Source organism: Rattus rattus, chromosome 9, assembly GCF_011064425.1.
Source record: "Rattus rattus isolate New Zealand chromosome 9, Rrattus_CSIRO_v1, whole genome shotgun sequence".
Taxonomy (NCBI): Eukaryota; Metazoa; Chordata; class Mammalia; order Rodentia; family Muridae; genus Rattus; species Rattus rattus.
Window position 1 is genome coordinate 58,628,205 of NC_046162.1, and position 20,375 is coordinate 58,648,579.

General features: G+C 45.1%; 1 protein-coding gene across 2 annotated transcripts in view; it reads right to left on the reverse strand.

Annotated features, from left to right (window-relative positions):
- Positions 1-5,877: 5,877 nt before the first annotated feature.
- The window catches only part of Znf652 (zinc finger protein 652), a 49,115-nt gene continuing 34,617 nt past the window's right edge, over positions 5,878-20,375 (reverse strand). The window contains exons 2-5 of one of the 2 annotated variants that reach the window (XM_032912113.1): positions 18,172-18,319; positions 17,746-17,861; positions 17,156-17,300; positions 5,878-8,475 (exon numbers count right to left, since the gene is read on the reverse strand). In XM_032912113.1, coding sequence (XP_032768004.1) covers positions 7,955-8,475; positions 17,156-17,300; positions 17,746-17,861; positions 18,172-18,319 — 930 coding nt within the window. In that variant the 3' untranslated portion in view covers positions 5,878-7,954. The remainder of the gene's footprint in view (positions 8,476-17,155; positions 17,301-17,745; positions 17,862-18,171; positions 18,320-20,375) is intronic. The other variant, XM_032912112.1, reaches the window with a different exon arrangement.

Genomic DNA, 20,375 nt, shown 5'->3' on the forward strand with positions numbered 1-20,375 from the left:
GGAGCCAGGCATCCTGGACCAGTCCAGAGCCCTCCTGGCTCCATCATGCAGCTAGCTCCCTGGGCCAAGCAACCCCTCTCCCTCCTTCCCCTCCTAGTAGACTCTTCCCTACCTATCGCTCACCCCACCCCAACTGAAGGAAGGCCCTCTAATTTTCTTTACAGCATGACAGGTGCCTTCCCTCACCGCGTCCCAACTTGACCTTCAACACCCTCTACAGAGGTAAGGGAGGGACTTTCCCGTCCTAGATTAGACGCAGTCTTAGATCTTCTTATACTCCTCTGGACGAACATTCAACAGCAAGCTTTGTAAACCTAAGGCTAAGGATTCCTGGCAAGAAAACTGGACTTCCTTTAAGAAATGAGAAAGTGCAAGTGACCGCAGAACTGTGGGGACAACACCTAAGCCACCTACTGCCCAACCTGGTCACAGCTTCCCTTCCACTTCTGCCTGGGCTGGAATTACAAGGAGCCCCCACTCTGTGTCTGGCATTGCTCAGGCTCTTGCTGGGGGAAGAGGGACCAGGAAGAAGTCAGTGGAGAGGCCCTTCCACAGGTAAATGCTTCCTGACTCTACAAGGTAAATACTCTCAGGCTGGTGCTTTCCTGAGTGGATATCCAACTGTTCCTCTGGAGACACTGCAATGGGCACAATCGAACTTCCCAGAGAGCTGAAGAGGGCCAGGAGACCAAAGATAAGCAACGGGTGCAGAGGGCCAGGCCTGGCGGGCGCCTGCCTGCTCTGGGAGACCTCCCCACTCACCCTGGTGGAAGACCTGCTCTTGGTGTCAGATAGCCACTTGGAGCAGAAAAAGTGAAAGAGCGTATGTGTGAAGGTCCCCACTGCTGTCACAGATGCCACACACAGGGCAGGCTGAGACGCAATGGCATTTGGAGGGTTGAACGGGAGGAGGTCACCTTTTAGCTCTGCATTTAGTAAACAATGGAGCCTTTATAAGGGCCAGCTTTCAGTCTCACCAATATTAACAAAGGCTTCTTGGTAACACTGCCTGATGAGCTACATGGACCTCAGACACAGGACTCCATCTCTGCTCAACTTAGTGATCCTGAAAATGTTTAGTCAAATCCAATCAGTGAGCCAAGGGATAGCCCAGAAGAGACTTAAAAGCTGAGAAGAAAGTACTTTATCGCCCCTTATGGCCAAAACAAGTACTGCAGAGGAAACAAAAGCCCAAAACCACCCCATCCCTCATCCCTACCCCCAACCCCCTTATTCTGGAAGATAATTCACCTGGTTTTCTGAGGCCATGTACCTAGTGATACAATCTGAGAAGTAAACACAGACATCACACTACTCCGCAAGTAATCATGCATATCTTCCAAAGCAGCCAGAGCCTCAGAACCCTTGCGAGGTATGCGTGAGACAGTTTCTGGCGCCTGGCCCCCTGTGTGGTAAGGCAGATGGGATGGGAGCGTCTGTGTTCATCCAGGGGGCCAGAGAGGCAGAAGCTGCTGCTGCTTTCTTTTCAGACCCATACAGGCAGGCTCTTGGTTAGATTTCCTTCTGACATTAAGTAAAAACCCAGCTTCCATCCATTTTCAAACATCTCCATTTCCTATAAAACCATTTTCAAGTAATTTGTCACAGCCCAATCTCACCAGAGAAGCTCAAAAAGGATGAAAGTAACCTGGAGTCAGTGACGGGGAAACTTCTGAGGGGTAAGAACTCTGACACTTGACCAAAAGAGACACACAACAAGCAGCCATCCTCAAAGGGTATGGTCTCCCAGTGACGGGTAAGTATGGCGCTCCCATACGACCCAAAGGCCTGGACACTGCAGAGAAAAGTAACCAATTTAAAAGCAGATCCGTCCAGGCACCCAGTTCTCAAGACTGACCCTGTAGTCAGCAATGGGCAAAGGCAGACGCGGAGAGCACTCTAGAACATGTTAATGATTTCCACAGCAGACTCTACCCCGTGCAGTCTGCACTCCGCCCTCAATCTAAGCAGCCAGTGAAACATCCCAATGTCTCAACTTCTCTATTTTCAAACCAATTCTCCTAACTTGGCACTGTCCTGCCAATTAGCATCCTGTCTGTCCCCAGACAAAAAGGATGGAAACCTTTTAAAGGCCTTTTAAAGGCCCCTGCCTCATGCAGCCATCAGTCTTGAATGCCTGGGTACCAGTAACTGGAAAGAGACTATCAGTCAGAAAGCAAAACTTTTGACTAAGGTCAAAATACTCATTAGTGTTCATTCGTCTACAAGGGAAAACAATCCAAATTCCTCACTGAAAGAGTTCATCTGTTTTCACCTTAGGAGGGAACAATCAACCCATTACATAGCCCAAACTTAACCTGGGATATGAAAGACCAGCCAGTTGCTGAAGCAATTTTTATCAATGAAGTGCACGTACTACACACAGAGCACACTTCGGTTTCCTTTTTCCTCCTTTCATGTCTTTCATATATTAGACATCACACTTTCTAAATGATGTATAAGACGACAACTAGGAAAGAAAATAAACTGGGACTGATGAGGGGGACAGGTGGCTGAAGAGAGGGGCTTTTATTAACCCCAGAGAGCACTCTTCCATTCCTAGGACTAAGCTGAAGTTATGGGGAGAACCCTGTAAGTGTATAGGAAGGAGGATATGCGCCCGGGCGGCATCAGGCAGGATAGGTACTCAGGAAGACATCAGATGAGGACAGGGTGGCCCAGAGACTCACTGGGTGACCTTAGGTTTTTAAAGGAACAGCTGGTCTGTGCTGAAAGACTAGAAGGTGAGGGGACAGTGGCTCTAGTCCAGAGGTGGTATGGGAGGGGGGAGTAAGAGACAAAGAAGCTACAAAGGTGACCCAGCAGTGAGTGACAAGGGGCAGCAAAACACAAATGTGTTCGTCATCCTCAGCCAGGTTTTAGCAAGTTTGTAGTTGAGTCCTTTGGAATAGGGTGAATTCCAATCCTCACGGAGAATGAAGCAATCAGAGGTAGGATTCAGGCCGGGAAAGGGGTCCAGGACGTGGGCTTTTTGAAGGCACTCGAGAGCAGTGACTGAGACTAAAGCTGTGCATGGCGGTAGGGATCAGACGGACAGGTACTCTTGTCTCTAGGGGTCAGACGGACAGGTACTCTTGTCTCTGTGCTACAGCCATAGAAACAACTCAAGAACAGTCCTGACTCATACATCAGCCAGGAGCCCTGAGTTAACAGGGTGGAGAGAGAGACCACTTTATAACAACATGTCCTCTGCCTAGGGAACACGGAGGAGTTTGTTTTAGAATCTGTAGTCTGCACAGTAGCTTTGAGTTAAACGTGTAATCTTTTGAATGTTATGGCATCTGGTTCTTTAAACAAAGGGACTGAAGATAGGGCTCCAGAGTCGGAGCGTTTGAGGAGTCTGACTTTCCTTGGAGTCTTGGAAAAGCTGTCCTCTGAGGCAAGGTCTGACTACAAGTCTATGAAAAGGTCTAGCGAGTATAAAAGTATTCAACTGTGAAGGTGGACACACTGACGACTTTTATGGCTTCCAAAGAAAGTGTAGCGAGGATCTCTGGGCTGCTTTATCGAGGTAGTTCCAGGTTAGAAGGTCAGCATTGCTTCTCAAGATGCTACCGAGGACAGAATCAGATTAGCTAGTGAATTGTTATTGCATAACGACACCACTATTTCTAACAGCTTATGACCTTTTATTCCTAAAAAAGAAAAAAAAATGGAAAGAGAGAACTCCTGGGAAAAATCCTAAGTTGGTTTAAGTAAAGAAAAAACTTAAAAACCTGATAATTCTTTGCTCAGCTTTAGAATTTTAAGAATCCCAGAGGATGTGTTTTTAGTTGATAAAATGGTGAGATCTAACATACCCTCTCTTTTCATGACGTGCTCCACATGCGGAATAGCACCAGAATCTCTATCATGTGGAACAAAGTAACAAAAGTGGTATTTCATACAGCAGCTTAAACAGAGGGGCTCCTTTAACTGAAACAGGGGTTCTTTTTTTTTTCTTTTTTTTTTCTTTTTTTCGGAGCTGGGGACCGAACCCAGGGCCTTGCGGTTGCTAGGCAAGCGCTCTACCACTGAGCCAAATCCCCAACCCCAACAGGGGTTCTTTTAATGGAAGTTTTAGTTTTTCTCTCTTTAAATACAAAAACTCACCTACCACAGTATGTTTTCCTAACCAAAATCTCCAAGAGGGACTAGATCCATATATATGTACATGCACACTCATGAGTGCATGTGTGTGTGCGCGTGCGTACGTACGTACACACACGCACGCACGCACGCACGCGCGCCTCTGCAATGGAGTTCTTTCTCTGCCTTTCAGTCTCAAAATTTAAATCTTCCAGGGAAATAAAAATGAAACTAAACACATATCTACTCAACAATAATAAAACTGAAAAAGATTTTCAAGAACTTAAAAATCAAAACTTCAAAGATTTAGCCTGTGGTGAGAAGTGGTAGGGATGTGGGCTGGGGTGTATGGGTGTATGGGTGTATGACTGGACAACTCTGGAAAGTCTCTGTTGAGGGACTGATTTTGAGTGTGACTAAGACAGTACCTGGAAATGATTTCCAAAGGTTTCTTTGAATGTTATTAAAGTTTTATGTGGAGACTTCCCTATTTGCAAAAAATAAGAACCAATCCAAAATAACACACAGAAAACTGAAGCCACGTGCATTAAACGGTCCATCTTCTTTCCATTCCGGTTGACTCTAACCCAGTGTGAGCCTGACTCAGTTTGAGAGCAGCGGCCTTTCAACAGGTTAGAAAGTTTGTATCTAGTGGTAAATCTATGACGAGGAAACAAAAGATGCACTGTTCAACCTCCAAAACTGTAATGCCGACCGAAAACATCCTGTGGAAGCCAGGCAGGGTGGAGCAGGTACCCGTGAGCCCAGCACTTGGGAAGCTGAGGTGGGGGGAGTCATGGGTTTGAGGCTAACCATGGTCCACATGCACTGGGGAGTTCAACTCCAGCTTAGGTATCAAGTGAAAGACCCTTTCTCAAAAAAACGAAACAAGAACCCCAACAACAACAAAATTCTGGGGTGGGCTCTGGTTGTGGCTCTCTCCTTTAGACCCAGCAATTGGGCTGTGAATCCAAGGCTATCGTGGTCTACATATAACTAAGTAATCCTTGCAACAACAAAAGCCTTTGAAGATAGTACAAAATGGCGTAATGAGAAAGCCTTGATTTAAAATGTGTTGTTCTGAAATGTGGTGATGTGTTTATGAGACAACAGTACAGATATGGGCCTAGAACTCACTCTTCCACAGGTCTTTTCCCCTGGACAGGTAACGAGAACAGAACAGGTTCTGCAGAACTCGGGAGCACGGCACACACTGCAGCTTTAACCTTAGTAGCTAGCACAGCCAGCACGTCGCCAACCCTGAGTTTGAGTCTTCGGCAGCTGAAGTGCCTACCTGTGAGGTGCGACCCTGTGGTTTCTGACTCGGAAGCATTTCTGTTATGGATCTTGTTGTGCGTGTGCCCATCATTCATACATGACACTTTTAGAGTCATTTTTTAGAGCAGACTTCTTGAGTAAGGGAAGATATACTTATCCAGAAAAAGAAAGGGCATTTCTACATTGTCCCACATTTCAGTAAGAATGACATAGTGTGGTAGGACTAAGTCATTGCTTTAAATTCTTTTTTTCTGTTTCTGTTAAGGAGAGCAATGCTAACTGACTTGCTACTTACTGGGTTTCCTATGTGGAGGACAGTTTCTTATGGCTATAGTCACTTGAATAAAGAAGTCAGAACTGACTACCTGAATTTCTCAATGAGTATTCATAGTATAACCTTTGAATGGGTTTAATTCAACAGCCTCAAGTCTAGAACTCAGAATCTCAGCCTCATATTATAAAATCATTAGTATAAAATAAAGTATAACCAATTAACTTAGGTAAAATTTATACCTTTTTGATAAAAATATTTTAATGTTATAGGCTGAATCATGAAATATTGATATGCCAACATCAAAGTGTGGGTTTGCAGACTTCCCATAGGATGCAAAGGAGACTGTGGAGGTAAGTGGGGGGAGGGTGACTTGTCAGTCACGACATTCAGAAAAGGAATCTATTTCCTTGTTTGCCTTGGGTAGGTGAGGGTTCTAAGAATGTATGCAAATATTAAAAATGCCATTCATTAAAACTGTAGGGAAAGCGCGTGTGTCCTGAGATGCTTTCCTGACTCAGCACACAATTTTTCCTATGTTTAGAGAAGACAAGGGCAAAACTGGAGTAAATCTAGAAATAGTAAACCAAAGAGAACTATTTAGAGTGTGACCTAACCTCGGGCCAGAGTCTGTGTGTCCCCACTGCAGAGTTAAGTAGCCAGAAAAAAAAGTGCGTGACGCATATCTGTGCATTTAGTATCACAGAGGAATAAGTAACAGCTAGGGTTCTGATTTAGGAACCTGAGGACAGAGAGATGAGGAGGAGAGAGGCAGAAGGCAGGGGCCATTCTCAGAACTCAGCCTCTGAGAAGAAGAACACAGAGCGTGTGGCTGTGCTGTGCACACGCGTCACTTGACTGAAACTACCATGTTAGCCCTTGTCTTTGGCCTTCCGTATAAACCACTGCAGGGTGACCATGCTGTGCAAGCTCCCCAAATCTTGACCGAGTAAGCTGCACTGGAGAGGCGAGGGCACTGCTCCTTCCTCACTTAAGATGCTGCAGCCCCACTTCTCTGCAGAGGGCAGGCAGCAGAACTAGGGTTCCCTCTCACTACAGTTTCAATGGCAGATAACGGTCAGTTGTGGACATCCACGTTTTAGAGACTGCAGACATTTTAAAACTCAAAAGCCAACTTGTCTTCTCATCCACATTTCTCAGTCATGATCAGCAATTACGTTTGTGATTTCGGTTCACCATATCAGCTTCTTCTAACAACTCTCGGAAAACACAGGAACCTCAAAGCAAGAGGTCCAATTCATCTTCCCCTAACAGCTGAGTACAACATGGTTCCTAAGAAAATTGAGAAACAGATGTGGTCAAAGGAAATGACCTCTGCCGCTTCCTCCAGAGGGCATTCACAAACGCCATTCACATTATAAACCCGGCTAACTTTGGGTGACCCCATTCCCACTCACCGCCCCAATGAATCCACAGAGTAGCTCAAAGGGACACCAACGTTGGCTGTGTCAGTGAGCCCAACGGACTGAACGCCCAGCAGACTTTCAACTCACTAAGGACTAACTTTGTACTGAGCCTTGCTTTTGTACCTGGTCTGGTGAGCTGCTCAGATACATCCAGTCTCAGAAGCACCTTTGAGTTGTACGGATGTAAGAATACATTTGAAATAGAAGTTATTTATGCATCTTTAAGAATCACATTTTGATGATTATAAAAATTTATCTATTTTACAACATGGGTTTAGCTACACTGAAAAAATTACACAGCTTATTGAAATACATCTCATTTTAGAAACAGACTACTAAAGTCTATACAAAACCTCTAAAATAATTTCTGTAGTAAAATAAAGAGTGTGTTAAAAGAGCTACACAAAGAAGGAAACTCCCACCTTCTCTATAATGCTTGATATTGTGTGAAACAAGGCCAGCGCGACTCTGCAGCCAGCACCAAAAGCTGAAAAGAATTCATTACAATACACAGTGATACAGTTAATGCTCCGGATTAATCTCACAGCCTTCCCGATTAGTATAAAGGAAACCAGGCCCATCCCCTCTTTGAGGAGAAGACCGGGATATAAAAGCAAGCATACCTCATCCGCTGATATGAAATTATAAAATCCCACAATCACAGTATCTGAAATTTATAAAAGTCATCAGAAAATGCAAGCAAATTGGGCTTTAGTTCGGTGGTTCCCCTGGTTTCAAGGGCAGTCTTCTTACTCACTCCCTCATGTCAGTCTTGTGGTTCCCCAGGACAATGGCAGAGGCCCTGACGGAGGCCATGGAAACAGGAAGGCCCCAGAGAAGTCCGCTGCAGCCCTTCTGCCGACTCACCATGGGGACTCACCGGCTGGTGCTAATGATGCTGGGCCTGGGCTGGGCTGTTCTTCTCTGCCAGGTGCCTCAGAAAGGTGTCCTCGCTCTGGCTTCTGTGGTTTAGGGGCTCACTCTTGAAGAGAGCTGGAGGCGGGGGCAGGTGAGGCACAGGAGGGATGGGAAGGTGGTGCGCGTGGTGTGGATGCGTGTGGATGTGCAGGTGTGAGAAGGGGTGTGGGACGGGTCTTGAGGGAAGCGCACCACCCACAGGGTTCATACTGACTGCGGGGGCTGGGCTCGTGGGAGTGTTGGCCACGGCTGGAGCTGGGGCGGCTGGAGCTGAGGCCAATGGGATCTGGACCGCTGGTGGCACATTCACTGGGCTGGTCACTCGGAAGCACTTCTCCTTGTGGGCCTTCAGCATGTTGGAGAAGCGGAATCGCTGACCACACACGTCACAGGGGTAGGGCTTCTCGCCTGTGTGAGTTCTGCGGTGCCTCTTCATGTTGGGTCGACTGGTGAAGCTTTTGCCACAGATTTCACAGATGAAAGGTTTCTCTCCTGAGATGAGCACAGACAAACAGGGTTGGTGTTCCGGGTGTAAAGACGGGCACCCGCCATTCATGCTCTCCCTACAGCATTCCTGTCTCCCTGACTGAGGCTTAGCATGTCACAGTAGGCACAAATGCAACTTATAAGCTACCATGCTGGTAGGAAAAGAGGAAGAAAATTAGAGCTAGTGTGGATGCTGCAGACACGGTGTGGCCTTTGGGCACCTTGTCTTCTGTCAGTTCGCTGTGACTTCAGCTGCCGCCCCTTCCCCTGCATCAGGCACTCAGTCTAGACTGCATTAGGACTGACTCAGGGAGCCTGGCTCCATTCCAACCACTGCATCTTCCCATTTTCTTCCTTTTTTCTTCTGTAACTCCCATAACCAGGAGCAAATACCTCTTTACCCACACCACAGTTCAATCTCTCTTAGTCTGAAGAAAGCTGGATCTCTTTCTTATTCTAGAAGAAAGTGGATCTCCTATTGCTTCCTTCCACAGAATCCAGAACCCTACCCTACCCACCCATAATTCCTAAGAGATAGGACTCAAGAGTCAGATGGGGCCAGCTCCCCTTTGCTGAAGGACCTTTCCTCCCTGCGACTGACGCTCGTCTTTCTGGTTGACTTCTGAGCTTAGCTTGTCTCCTTTTTATCCATTTCTTCCTATCTTCTCTTTGTCTCATTTTATTTTATTTTATCTTATCTTATTTTATGACAAATTTCACTATATATCTTAGGCTTGGAACTCAAGATGTCTTACCTCAGCCTCCAGAGTGTGGGGATCACAGGTATAAACCACAAGTACCTGGTTCCTCTAATCCCCTCTCCCTGTAGACAGGGTCTCATGCATCCCAGAAGTGCACGGGAAATGCCTATGTACCAAAGGATGTCCTTGAACTTCTAATTCTCATGCCTCTGCCTCTCAAGTGCTAGTATTACAGGCTTATGACACCATGCTCAGTTTTCCTTTAATTATCTTAAAAACCTCAAATATGGCCAGTAAGAAGTGGGCAAAGGCATTTGCTGCCTAGCCTGAGAACCTGGGTTTGATCTCTACGGTAGGAGAGAATTGGCCTTAAAAGCTGTTCTCTGACCACCATAAATACTCCACGGTCCAAGTTCACCTTCACCCCCAAATATACATTTGTAATCAACCAGTCAAACAAACAAACCCTTCAATCTGTACACTAAGTGGTTTTGGTTGTATCCGTCTGAGAGAAATGCCACTGGAAACAACTGTATATAGTACAGAAATATAACTGATAACATGCAATCTATGTAAAGATAATCTACTAGTAAACTAAAACAAACGTGTTATGAAAGTATGTCCTTATCATTAACATTGTCCACTTTGATATAAGATATGCACAGAAAATAATGGAAAGAAATACATTGTGTTGCTAAGATTACTTCCAGGTAACAGGATTGCAGATGATCTGTCTGTCTGTCCTCCCCCCACCCCACACCCCTGACAGCTTCTCACAATATAGCCTGGCTGGCCTAGGATTGCAGATGATCTGTCTGTCTGTCCTCCCCCCCACCCCACACCCCTGACAGCTTCTCACAATATAGCCTGGCTGGCCTACAACTGCATATCTAAATCAAGTTGGCCTGAAACTCACAGTGATTCCCTTGCCTCTGAGTCCTAAGTGCTGAGATTAGTGGTGTAACCCACCACACTCACACTCAGCCTTTTTTAATTATTAGTTCTTATGTGTGGGGTTTTTTCCCACATTCACGCCTGGTATCCAGAGGCCAGAAGACGGTACCAGATTCTCTGGACTGTAGTCACGAATAGTCGTGAGCCAAAAGATGGGTGCTGGGAACTGAACCCAGGCTTTCTGCAAATGCATTAAGTGCTCTTAACACTGAGCCGTCTCTCCAGGTCCCGTCCTTGTTTTTAATTCTTTTCTTTACTTCTGTTTTTGCTGAAATAAACATGACTTCCTTATTCAATAAAATGCTTTTTTTTTTTTTCAGGTAGGCTGGCCTGGCAATCAGCATGCAATCTGCGCTGGACTCAAACTCCCCACAGTCCTCCTGTCTTCTCCTCCTGAGTTCTAGAAAGCAGGACTGTTCCCTAGTGAAATATTTAAAAGCACGGCTGTTTGCTAACTTCTTAAGCCCCGAATCCCTGTCCTTTCTATCAAAGTCAGCGTCTTCATTTGCAGCAGCCACATGGAAGCAGCCCGAGGACGCCCTAGTCTCTGACCCGCTAGTCCAATGAGAGCATCCACGTCTCTACCTGACTCACTGACCACGCACACGCTTCACTCACAAGCAGCATATACTGAATGTTCACTCAGCAAAACATGTTCCACTTCTAGACCTCTTTAATGGTGTCCATTCACAATCTCCAGGCTATGCGACTCGCCATAGGGAGCCCCAAAGGAATAAGGATGATAACAAACCTAGTGGTTCAAGCGGAACTCGTACTGCATTGATGATCTTTTGATTAAGAAGTTGAATAATTTTTCCCATGCCTTCCTTCCCTTGGCATAAACCCATCACCACCCACCTCTGACTCACTATTTTTTTGGCCCCGTTGCCTAATTGTGCTTAAGTTAATGTGAAGGTTACTCTGAAGCTTAGGGCAAAATGAAGTGCAACATTGCAGTCAACTACTATACCTTGCTCTGCTTTAAAGAAGAGCTGGGAAATGTGAGCTAAAGATACAGGAAGTGAAAGTTACAAGATAACCAGTACATTGATGTAACATGTACATTAACTTAAATCCGCCCATCCATCTCACGTAAATCTCCTTCTTGAGCTTTAACTCCATCCTCAAACTGCTTCTTGGATATTTCCACTGAATGCCCCAGAGATCTCAAAACCAACAAAAGAAAGTTAAATCCATTGTCTTCCCTAGCAAACCACTCTACTCTCTACTATTTTCTACCTAAATTGCACTATTCTAAAGGCTCTGAGACTAACTCTTAATTCATCTAACTGGTTTTACCATCTGTGTTCTTGATCCCCTCAATATCCCTCCTGGAGCCAAAGCCAACTTTTAAAACACTGTGGCACACGCCACATAAAACCACACCCCACTCCCTGTTCTCAAGTCTAAAGGTGTCATATGGGCTAAAAGACTCTTTATGCTATAGTCTCTGCTCAAAATGCTCTCCAGCATCATGCCTTCTACTTCTTGCCTCTCTGTACGCCCGTGACTCTTACTTCAGTGGCCTCTCATCCACACCCCCAGCCAATCTGAGCACGAGCTTTGTGGAGCCAAGGGCTACCGAGATCCTGCTTCCCACATTAGCTTCACTCAGTAGGTTCTTCTCCCCTGCTTTTGTTTTTTTGTGACAGGGTCTCTCCATGTAGCTCTGGCTGTTCTAGAACTCACTATGCAGAACAGACTAGCCTCAAATAGATATCCACCTGCCTCTGCATCCCACATTTGGGGGATTCAAGGTGTGCACACCATGCCCAGCCTTATAGGCTCTTCCATGTTTTTAATATTTACTTATATATATGCACATGAATGATCTGTCTTCAGACACACCAGAAGAGGGCATCAGATCCATTACAGATGGCTGTGAGCCACCATGTGGTTGTTGGGAATTGAACTCAGGATCTCTGGAAAAGCAGCCGACACTCTTAACCTCTGAGCCATCTCTCTAGCCTTTTTATAAATACTTATAAATTAATTTAAAAGTCTTTTTAAATATGGATTTCTCCCCACATTTTAATGCCTCTGAAACTCGTTTACCTTATGCTCAATGGCCATTGAATTGATCTTCCATTGTTTGATTTACAACATTTCCTTAGCAGCATATGAATTGATCTTACACCTGATGGCAACCGAGCTTCAAAGAAGCACAGTGATCACCACTTAGGTCGTTACATTACCGTCTTCTCTAATTCTCTATCCCTGGCAATCTTCTCGTACTTCAGCTTCTAATACAGAGTTTAGTTTAAGCAAACAATGTTGACCAAAAGGCATGAACAGTTCTGGCCTGGGGTGGAGATGTAGCTCTGTGGTAGGAAACTTGACCAGCACATGCCAAGACCCTAAGTTCAACCCCAGGGCAGGAACAAACAAACAAACAAACAAAGCTGAGCTGGAGAGATGGCTCAATGGTTAGGAGCACTGCTCTTCCAGAGGTTCTGGGTCTGTAGGATGTCATACAGGTGAAGGCAGGTAAAAGATAGAACGAGGCCTGTCATTGGACGAGAAGGAAGGATGGGCGGGAGAAAAGTTTTAGAGAGAGGAGGAGACTGGAGCAAGGCAGAAGAAGCAGCAGCGAGAACATGGAAGCTGATGTTAAGATTCCCTTCTACACATTTACAAGTTGTTATGAATATTCTTAAGGGATGGATGATTGCATGCATAGGTGGGCAATCATATCTTATCAATTGGATCAGAGGTTGTGTGTTATGTGTTCTTTCATGTGGTGATTTAAGTCCAAGAGTAGTGGCTGGAGACATTGGGCTGCCACAGAATTGGGATGTGTATGTTTGGCATGGTGGCAACCTGCCCTGGGAACTGGATGGGTAAAGAGATTGTTGCCAGGCTCAGAGAGAAGCCATCGGCAGTGTGATATGGGACGGAGCAGAGAGGGTGAGAGGCTTTGCTGACTGAGATGAAGATATCTATTAGATATCTTGGGGCACTGTGGTGCCAAACCTAGTGCGGGATAAAAGACAGCCAATTTTTTATTATTTTACAGCTACATGGGTCCAATTCCCAGCACTCACACAGTGGCTCACAACCAGCTCTAACTCCCAGTCCAAGGGGACCCAACACTCCCTTTTGGCTTCTTCACCAGGCAAGCATATGAGACACAAATATACATGCAGGCAAAACATTCATACATATTAAATAATAACAATAATAATAATACTCAGCCTTCCAAACTACTTGCCATTCATAAATAATAAACAAGCAGTTTGATATCACCAGGACCACGTGGCCCACATAAGAACTTCTGCTCCTGAGCTGCTGAGCAGTGGACAGATCCGAGAATCAGACTCTGTGCTGATGCCGACCACGTTAGTGATGGCCTACATAGTCTGTTTTATTACTTGCTACGCTAAATTGACAACAGAACCACCAAGTGTCCAGTTCAGAGTAAAGCTGCCTGGAGCAATTTACTTACTCTTTTAGCCTCAGTTTCCTCAGCAGGAAAATAAAGATAACAACCCCTACAGAGGTCACTGTGGAATAAACACAGGCAGGGGGTTGGGGCAGCACCCACAACACAGGGACTCAGTGTGCGGCAGCCTCTGCTGCTGGATTATCACTGCTGTTATTCTGTGGCCCATGAACTTCTAAAGGGCAGAAACCGGGTCTTTGTTCATCTTTTGTCCTTATGCATGTGGTATAAGGACAATCTGCAAATATTCTGCTTTGAACTCACCCTGTGCTCAGACTTACTAGGAACCCTGCCTGACAGTGGCCGGCTTCCCTAGGTAAGGCCTGCCTTACTTCTCTTTAACTGCAAAGAGATAACTCAATCAGTGCAGTTCCCACAAGAGGTGTGATCCCCACCCAAACAGACTGCGCCTATAAATGTCACTTCATCCCGCCTTTCTCTTTTCCCCTCCAAAGCTCTCTTACCTTCTACTCTCTCAGATTCTACTACAGTCATTTGTATTTAATACCATGGAACTAGAGGTCAACTGCAGTTGTACAATTCTGCTAATAAGGTTTGTTCAAACCTACCAGTCGGTTAGTTGCTTACCCAAGTTTTTGGGTTGTTTTTGTTCTGTGTAGCCCTGGCTGTCCTGGAACGGACTCTGTAGCCCTGGCTAGGCTTGAACCCAGAGATCTGCCTGTCTCTGCCTCCCAAGTGCCGGCATTAAAGCATGTGTATCACCACTGCCCAGCCCCCAGTTGTAATACTACAAACAATACTGAAAAGCAGAATCAAGACTGGGGGTTGGGGGTATTTCAATATGTGTGTTAAACAAGGTCTAATATACTTAATATATCAAGACCTATTGTAAATAGTAAGAAGGATGAACACAAAAGGCACAATTCAAAAAAGAAAAAATATCATTACTCAATAAAACAAATGAAAAACATTCAATCCTATTTAGTAGTTAAAAGTGTAAATTAGGGGGGTTGGGGATTTGGCTCAGTGGTAGAGCGCTTGCCTAGGAGGCACAAGGTCCTGAGTTCGGTCCCCAGCCCCGGGAAAAAAAAAAAAAAAAAGTGTAAATTAATACATGAGACTGTTTCCCACAAGTCGGAAAGTCTTTCCTAGCTCTTAGGCTGGAGAGCAGGGCTTTTCATGTACATGTGTAAGAATACATGAGGAGGGTAGTTTTATAATATATGCTATCAGATGTGAAAACATTCTCATCTCTTTGCCCTAATTATTAACCCCATTCCCAGAGCTTCGCCCTAAGTAAATAACTGTGGATGTGTTAACAATGTTATTCATTACAGCATTATTTTTTTTTTTTTTTCTTTTTTTTTGGGCTGGGGATCGAACCCAGGACCTTGCGCTTCCTAGGCAAGCGCTCTACCGCTGAGCTAAATCCCCAACCCCTACAGCATTATTTTTAATAGGAAGAGGAAACAAACAGCTTAAATATCCAACAGGAAGTTGGCTAAATAAACAGAAAACATCTTTTACTTCAAAGGGCTGCTCTAAAGGTCATGCTACAGAGGTAAATGTAACGAGGGTCAGATAATGCCTGGCATAACTGTACATAAATGATAGCTACTGTTATAGCAAACTTTCAAGAAGAACTGTTACGTAGTCTAAAATTATACTATTGATAATGATATGATATATGACAAAAGTAGGTTAAAAATCATGTTGTGAGTGGTAGAGCGCTTGTCTAGGAAGGCGCAAGGCCCTGGGTTGATCCCAGCTCCGGAAAAAAAAAAAAAAAAAAAAAAAAATCATGTTGTGGGGAAGGGGCTGGAAAATGCTCAGTAGTTAAGGGCACTGGCTGCTCTTCCAGATAGCTGGGTTTGATTCCCAGTACCACATGGTGGCTCACAAACCACTTGCAACTCCAGTCCCAGGGGATTCAATATCCTCCAAATGCACCAGACATGCCCACAGTACACACACAAACATGCAAGCAAAACAGTTATATACACGAAATTAATTAATCTAAAATTAAATGAATAAAAGCAAACTATCAAAGGGTACACGGAGCCAGATGTGCACAGGAATGAGCACGTGACCATCCTGGGGGCAGCACTTGCCTGTAGCACTGTTACGAACTGAAATGCTTGTTTTGCTTGTGATGCTGGCCATGGGAGCTGCACGTCTTAGCAATGCCGTACTGCTGGGCTACACTCTTAACCCTTGGCTGGAGAGATAACTTGGTGGCTAGGAGCACTTGGTCTTGCTGAGAACCCAGGTTCAGTTAACAGAAATCAAATGGCAGTTTATAAATATGCTCACTCCAGTTCCAGGTGACCTGGTGCCCTCTTCTGGCTTCCAAGAGCATCAGGCACACAGTGCACATACATACATGCAGGCAAAACACTCATACACATAAAATAAAAATAATAAATCTTTAAAAAGATAAAATAGGTTAAACCAGCCAATTTGATTAAATCTCTTTGCTCTCTCTGTGGTGAGATTTTATTTAATTCCTAATTTTCATAGCAGGCTATATAGAGCAGATTGGCCTTGAACTCACAGAGGTCTACCTGATCTCTGCCTCCCAAGTGCTGAGATTAAAGTCATGTGCCACCATTTCGGCAGGCCCCTTCTAACCTATTTTAATAAGTATGTGTTACTCTGATAATGGGGAAGAGAAAAATCTAAGTGAATTAATCGTATTCTTTTGGAAGAAACATCCCTTGCCTATTGGCCAAAGAGTATTGATCATAAAATTTTACATAATAACTAGGAGAACCACAAAGTAAAACTTTTGGAGCCACAGATATAGTCCAGTTGGTAGAGAGCCAAGGTCAGCTGTGGACAGACTAATGTTTGTAAAAGGAGCTGTTATATTTTAGCCAGTTTTCCAGAAGCTAGATAACTAAATATTTATAACATCCTTATCAATGCTATGGAGCATACGTCCCTACATATAGAGAGAGTTAAAATTTATTAAACTCCATTAAATGGATGTGTTCCTGAAAGGTAGTGAATTTTGGAAATCAAATCAAATCAACTATAAGAATATTGAGAAGGCTTTAATGCCCTTAATTTAGCACTCTAGAGGCAGAGAAAAGGCCAGCCTGGTCTACAAAGATACTATGTCTCAGGAAGTAAGACAAAACAAACAAATTATTTACAGTTGGGTATGGTGGCATACACCTATAATCCTAGCACATGGGAACAGAAGGCAGGAGGATTACTATGAGTTCCAGAGCAGCCTGTGCTTCAGTGATTGTCTGTCTCAAAAAAAACAAAATACAAAAACAAAAAACTCAAAAGGCATTCACATAAATAATTCTTTTAAAGATAGTTATAAAGAGAAGATTTCGGTATTGCATATTTATCAGGCTTACTTAAAGTGAGATCACAATGCAAAGGTGTACCAGTCACCATGGTACGCACCTCAACCTTCAGCACCTGGGAGACTACGACAGGAGGATTGCTATTTGTCTGAGACCAGCCTGGGCTGCACAACAAGGCTTCATCTCAAAACAAAACAAAGCAAAACAGGAAATGATGCAAATTCATGGTTGGGTCTAAAGACAGAGCAGCAGGTGGCCACCCGCGAGCACTGAGAGCTGCCATGCCTTCCCCAAGAGCCCCTTACCAGTGTGCGTCTTCATGTGCTCGTCGAAGTACTGCTTCATGTTGAAGTCCTTGCCGCACCACTGGCACATGAACTGCTTGTGCCCGATGTGGATGCTCATGTGGGAGCGGAGCTGGTACTTGTACTGGAACCTCTCGTCGCAGTTCTGCAGTGCACAGAGGTCAGTGTTAGTTGCCAAGCACAGAAGCATCACTCCAGCCCACCCTCAGAAACTTACAGGTTTCTCCTCACACTCAAAAACAGACAGCCTGCTTATGGCAGCAGTCTGTATTCACTATGTTCCTCCAGCTGAGTTATGAATACAAGAGAGAATTTCTCATGTACTTATTACTGGCTCATAGTCACCTTTTCTGAATCACCGAGAAAGAAAGATCAGCTTCTGCACATCGCTCTCAAGTTACCCTAAGAGACTTAACTGGGTGCTGATGGGACATCTCTCTTCTCAGTCGTGAGAGATCACCGAACACCTGGCATGCTGGAAGCTCCAATGTGGCACAGCCTTGTGCTTTGCACTCCCCACTCCATCTCCCTGCTGCGTCTTCCACACAGCCCTAGCCATGGACTGAGCCTGGGTGCAGCTTGCCCCTTACCTCACATCTGAAGGGTTTCTCTCCAGAATGCTGCAAGGAGTGCACCTTGAGTGACATACTGCGCTTGAAAGACTTTCCACAGGTCTCACATGTAAATGGCATGTCTTTTGTGTGTGCTGTAATACAGAATGCATTTAAACTCAGAACAATCCCACCAAACCCCTCAGACTGGAGAAGACAGATACATGAGGTGAGGAAACTTCATTTCTACCTCTCGTTTGGCACTAATGCTCCAGAGAGAACAAATGGCACTACCGAAAAGAGCTCTGAGTAGGGAAGACCACACTGTCCAACCTGGTCACACTTACTAAAGACAAGTACATGTAGGCTCAACAAGCTAGAACGACTGCAGTGTGCTGGCCCCACATATCCTGCCGGAGAGGATTCCAGGAGTCCCCAGGTGGAGAACAGAGGGTGGACACTCACCAACCATGTGTTTCCGTACATGAGCCATGGTATAGAACTTCTTCTCGCAAATCTCACAGGCGAATTTTTTTTCTGCATATCCATGGACAATCTTGATATGTTCATGAAGGGACCAGAGTTTCTTGAAGGATTTGTTACAGGAAACACACTGAGCAGGATAAATAGAGAGAATCTTTATTTATGGAGGCTTCAGGAGCCATTCTACCTCCTGGCTGATGAAACATCTACTTTAGATTCGTGGCACAAGGCAAGAATTCTGACAAAAACGATTCCTGCAGGGTGTCCATCTTCCAACATTAACATCTGTATGTTCTATTTTTCAAGACCCATCTTTTAGATACCTTGGAAGCAAGCAAAACAGCAGCAAAATCTAAGGCAAGAAGTAAGAAGTTTCACTAGCATCAAAGAACTAACTGCTATTACCACTCCCGGTTCCACTGATGAGAAGAACGTGCACTCTGGTGTTTAAGTATTCTGTTGTTGTTGCTTCTTGAGATACGGTGTCTCACTATAGAACCACCTTCAAATCATGAGCCACTGAGGCCAACCTCAAATAATGATCCTGTTCCAAACTCAGGTTCGGGGAGCATAAGTACGTGCCAGCATACCTGCTAGAACCTTCGGGTGTGCTATGGCATAGGCCAACAAGCACAGCTGCCTCCTACCCAGGCTGCTACAAAGTTGAGATGTATTTATCAGAGAATATAAGTAAGTTTGAAATCAACACAACCAAAGACAAGATATATAAGCATTATAGATCTGAAGGGTATAAAAAGTCCTCATGCCTTAGAAAAAATATTTTGAAGAATTCTGTAACAAATGCTCTAGATTTATTAACTCTCCCTAAATTTAATCCAGTCTGTTGCCATTTCCCTCACAGAAGCTAATGTAACCTCTTAAACCACTGACCATCTCCCCACCCACCCCACCCCCAATTCCAGACCTCCTTATGTCACAATGCAGTTCTCCAAATCATGGCTCATTAGCAGCCTGGACTATTAGGCATAAAGTATGACTAAATCAACCAAACAATACCAGAAAAATCTTGACAACTACCAGGCTCTGAGGAATGAACAGTAAGAGAACTCAGTCACTACAGCCTTGAGTGCCACTGCAGAAGACAAGAACCAAGAGCTAAGAGACAAGCCCCTGGCTGGGCACTGTAAGCCGCCATTTCTGCAAGGATGAATTCTCTCTTATCATGAGATTGTCAGGATTATCAGGAGCTGTATGAAGACACACAGCACACGATTCTTTAGGAATGGGAAGTTTTGGTTTTTTTTAAATATTTCTTTATGTACTTGAGTGTTTTGCCTGCTGTATGTATGTATACTGCATATGTGCCTGGTGCCCAAGGTAGGCAGAAGAGGGTGTTAGATCCCTGGAACAGGGTTCTGAGCTGCCATGTGGGTGCTGGGCACCAAACTCAGGTCCTATGCAAGAGCAGCCAGTGCTGAGTTGCACTGTTGAGCAGCAGAGCTGAGCCATCTCTCCAACCCAGGAATCTGCAGTGTTCATTCAGCAGAACCCACACAATCTAAGTGTGAACACACTATGATTAGGAGAAACATGGAAGCCTACAAAAAAGACCTGTTTTCTGTTACTTAGGAGGAGGAGGAGGAAGAGGAGGAGGAGGAGGAGGAAGAGGAAGAAGAGGAGGAAGAGGATGAGGATGATGATGAGGAGGAAGAGGTGAAGGAGGAGGAGGAAGAGGAGGAGGAGGAGGAGGAAGAGGAGGAGGAGGAGGAGGAGGAGGAGGAGAAGGAGGAGGAAGAGGAGAAGGAGGAGGGGAAGAGGAAGAAGAGGAAGAAGAAGAAGAGGAAGAGGAAGAAGAAGGGAGGAGGGGGAAGAAGAAGGAGAGGAAGAGGAGGAGGAAGAGGAAGAGAAGAGGAGGAGGAAGAAGAGGAGAGGAGGAGGAAGAGGAGAAGGAGGAAGAGGAGGAGGGTGAGAAGAAGGGTGAGGAGGAGGTAGAGGAAGAGGAAGAGGAGGAAGAGGAGGAGGACGAGGGGGAAGAGGAGAAGGAGGAAGAGGAGGAGGAGGAAGAGGAGGAGGAGGAGGAGGAGGAGGAGGAGGAGGAGGAGGAGGAGAGGAGGAGGAGGAGAGGAGGGAGGAGGAAGAGGAGGAGGACGAAGAGGAGGAAGAGGAGGAAGAGGAGGAGGAGGAAGAGGAGGAAGAGGAGGAGGAAGAAGAGGAAGAGGAGGAAG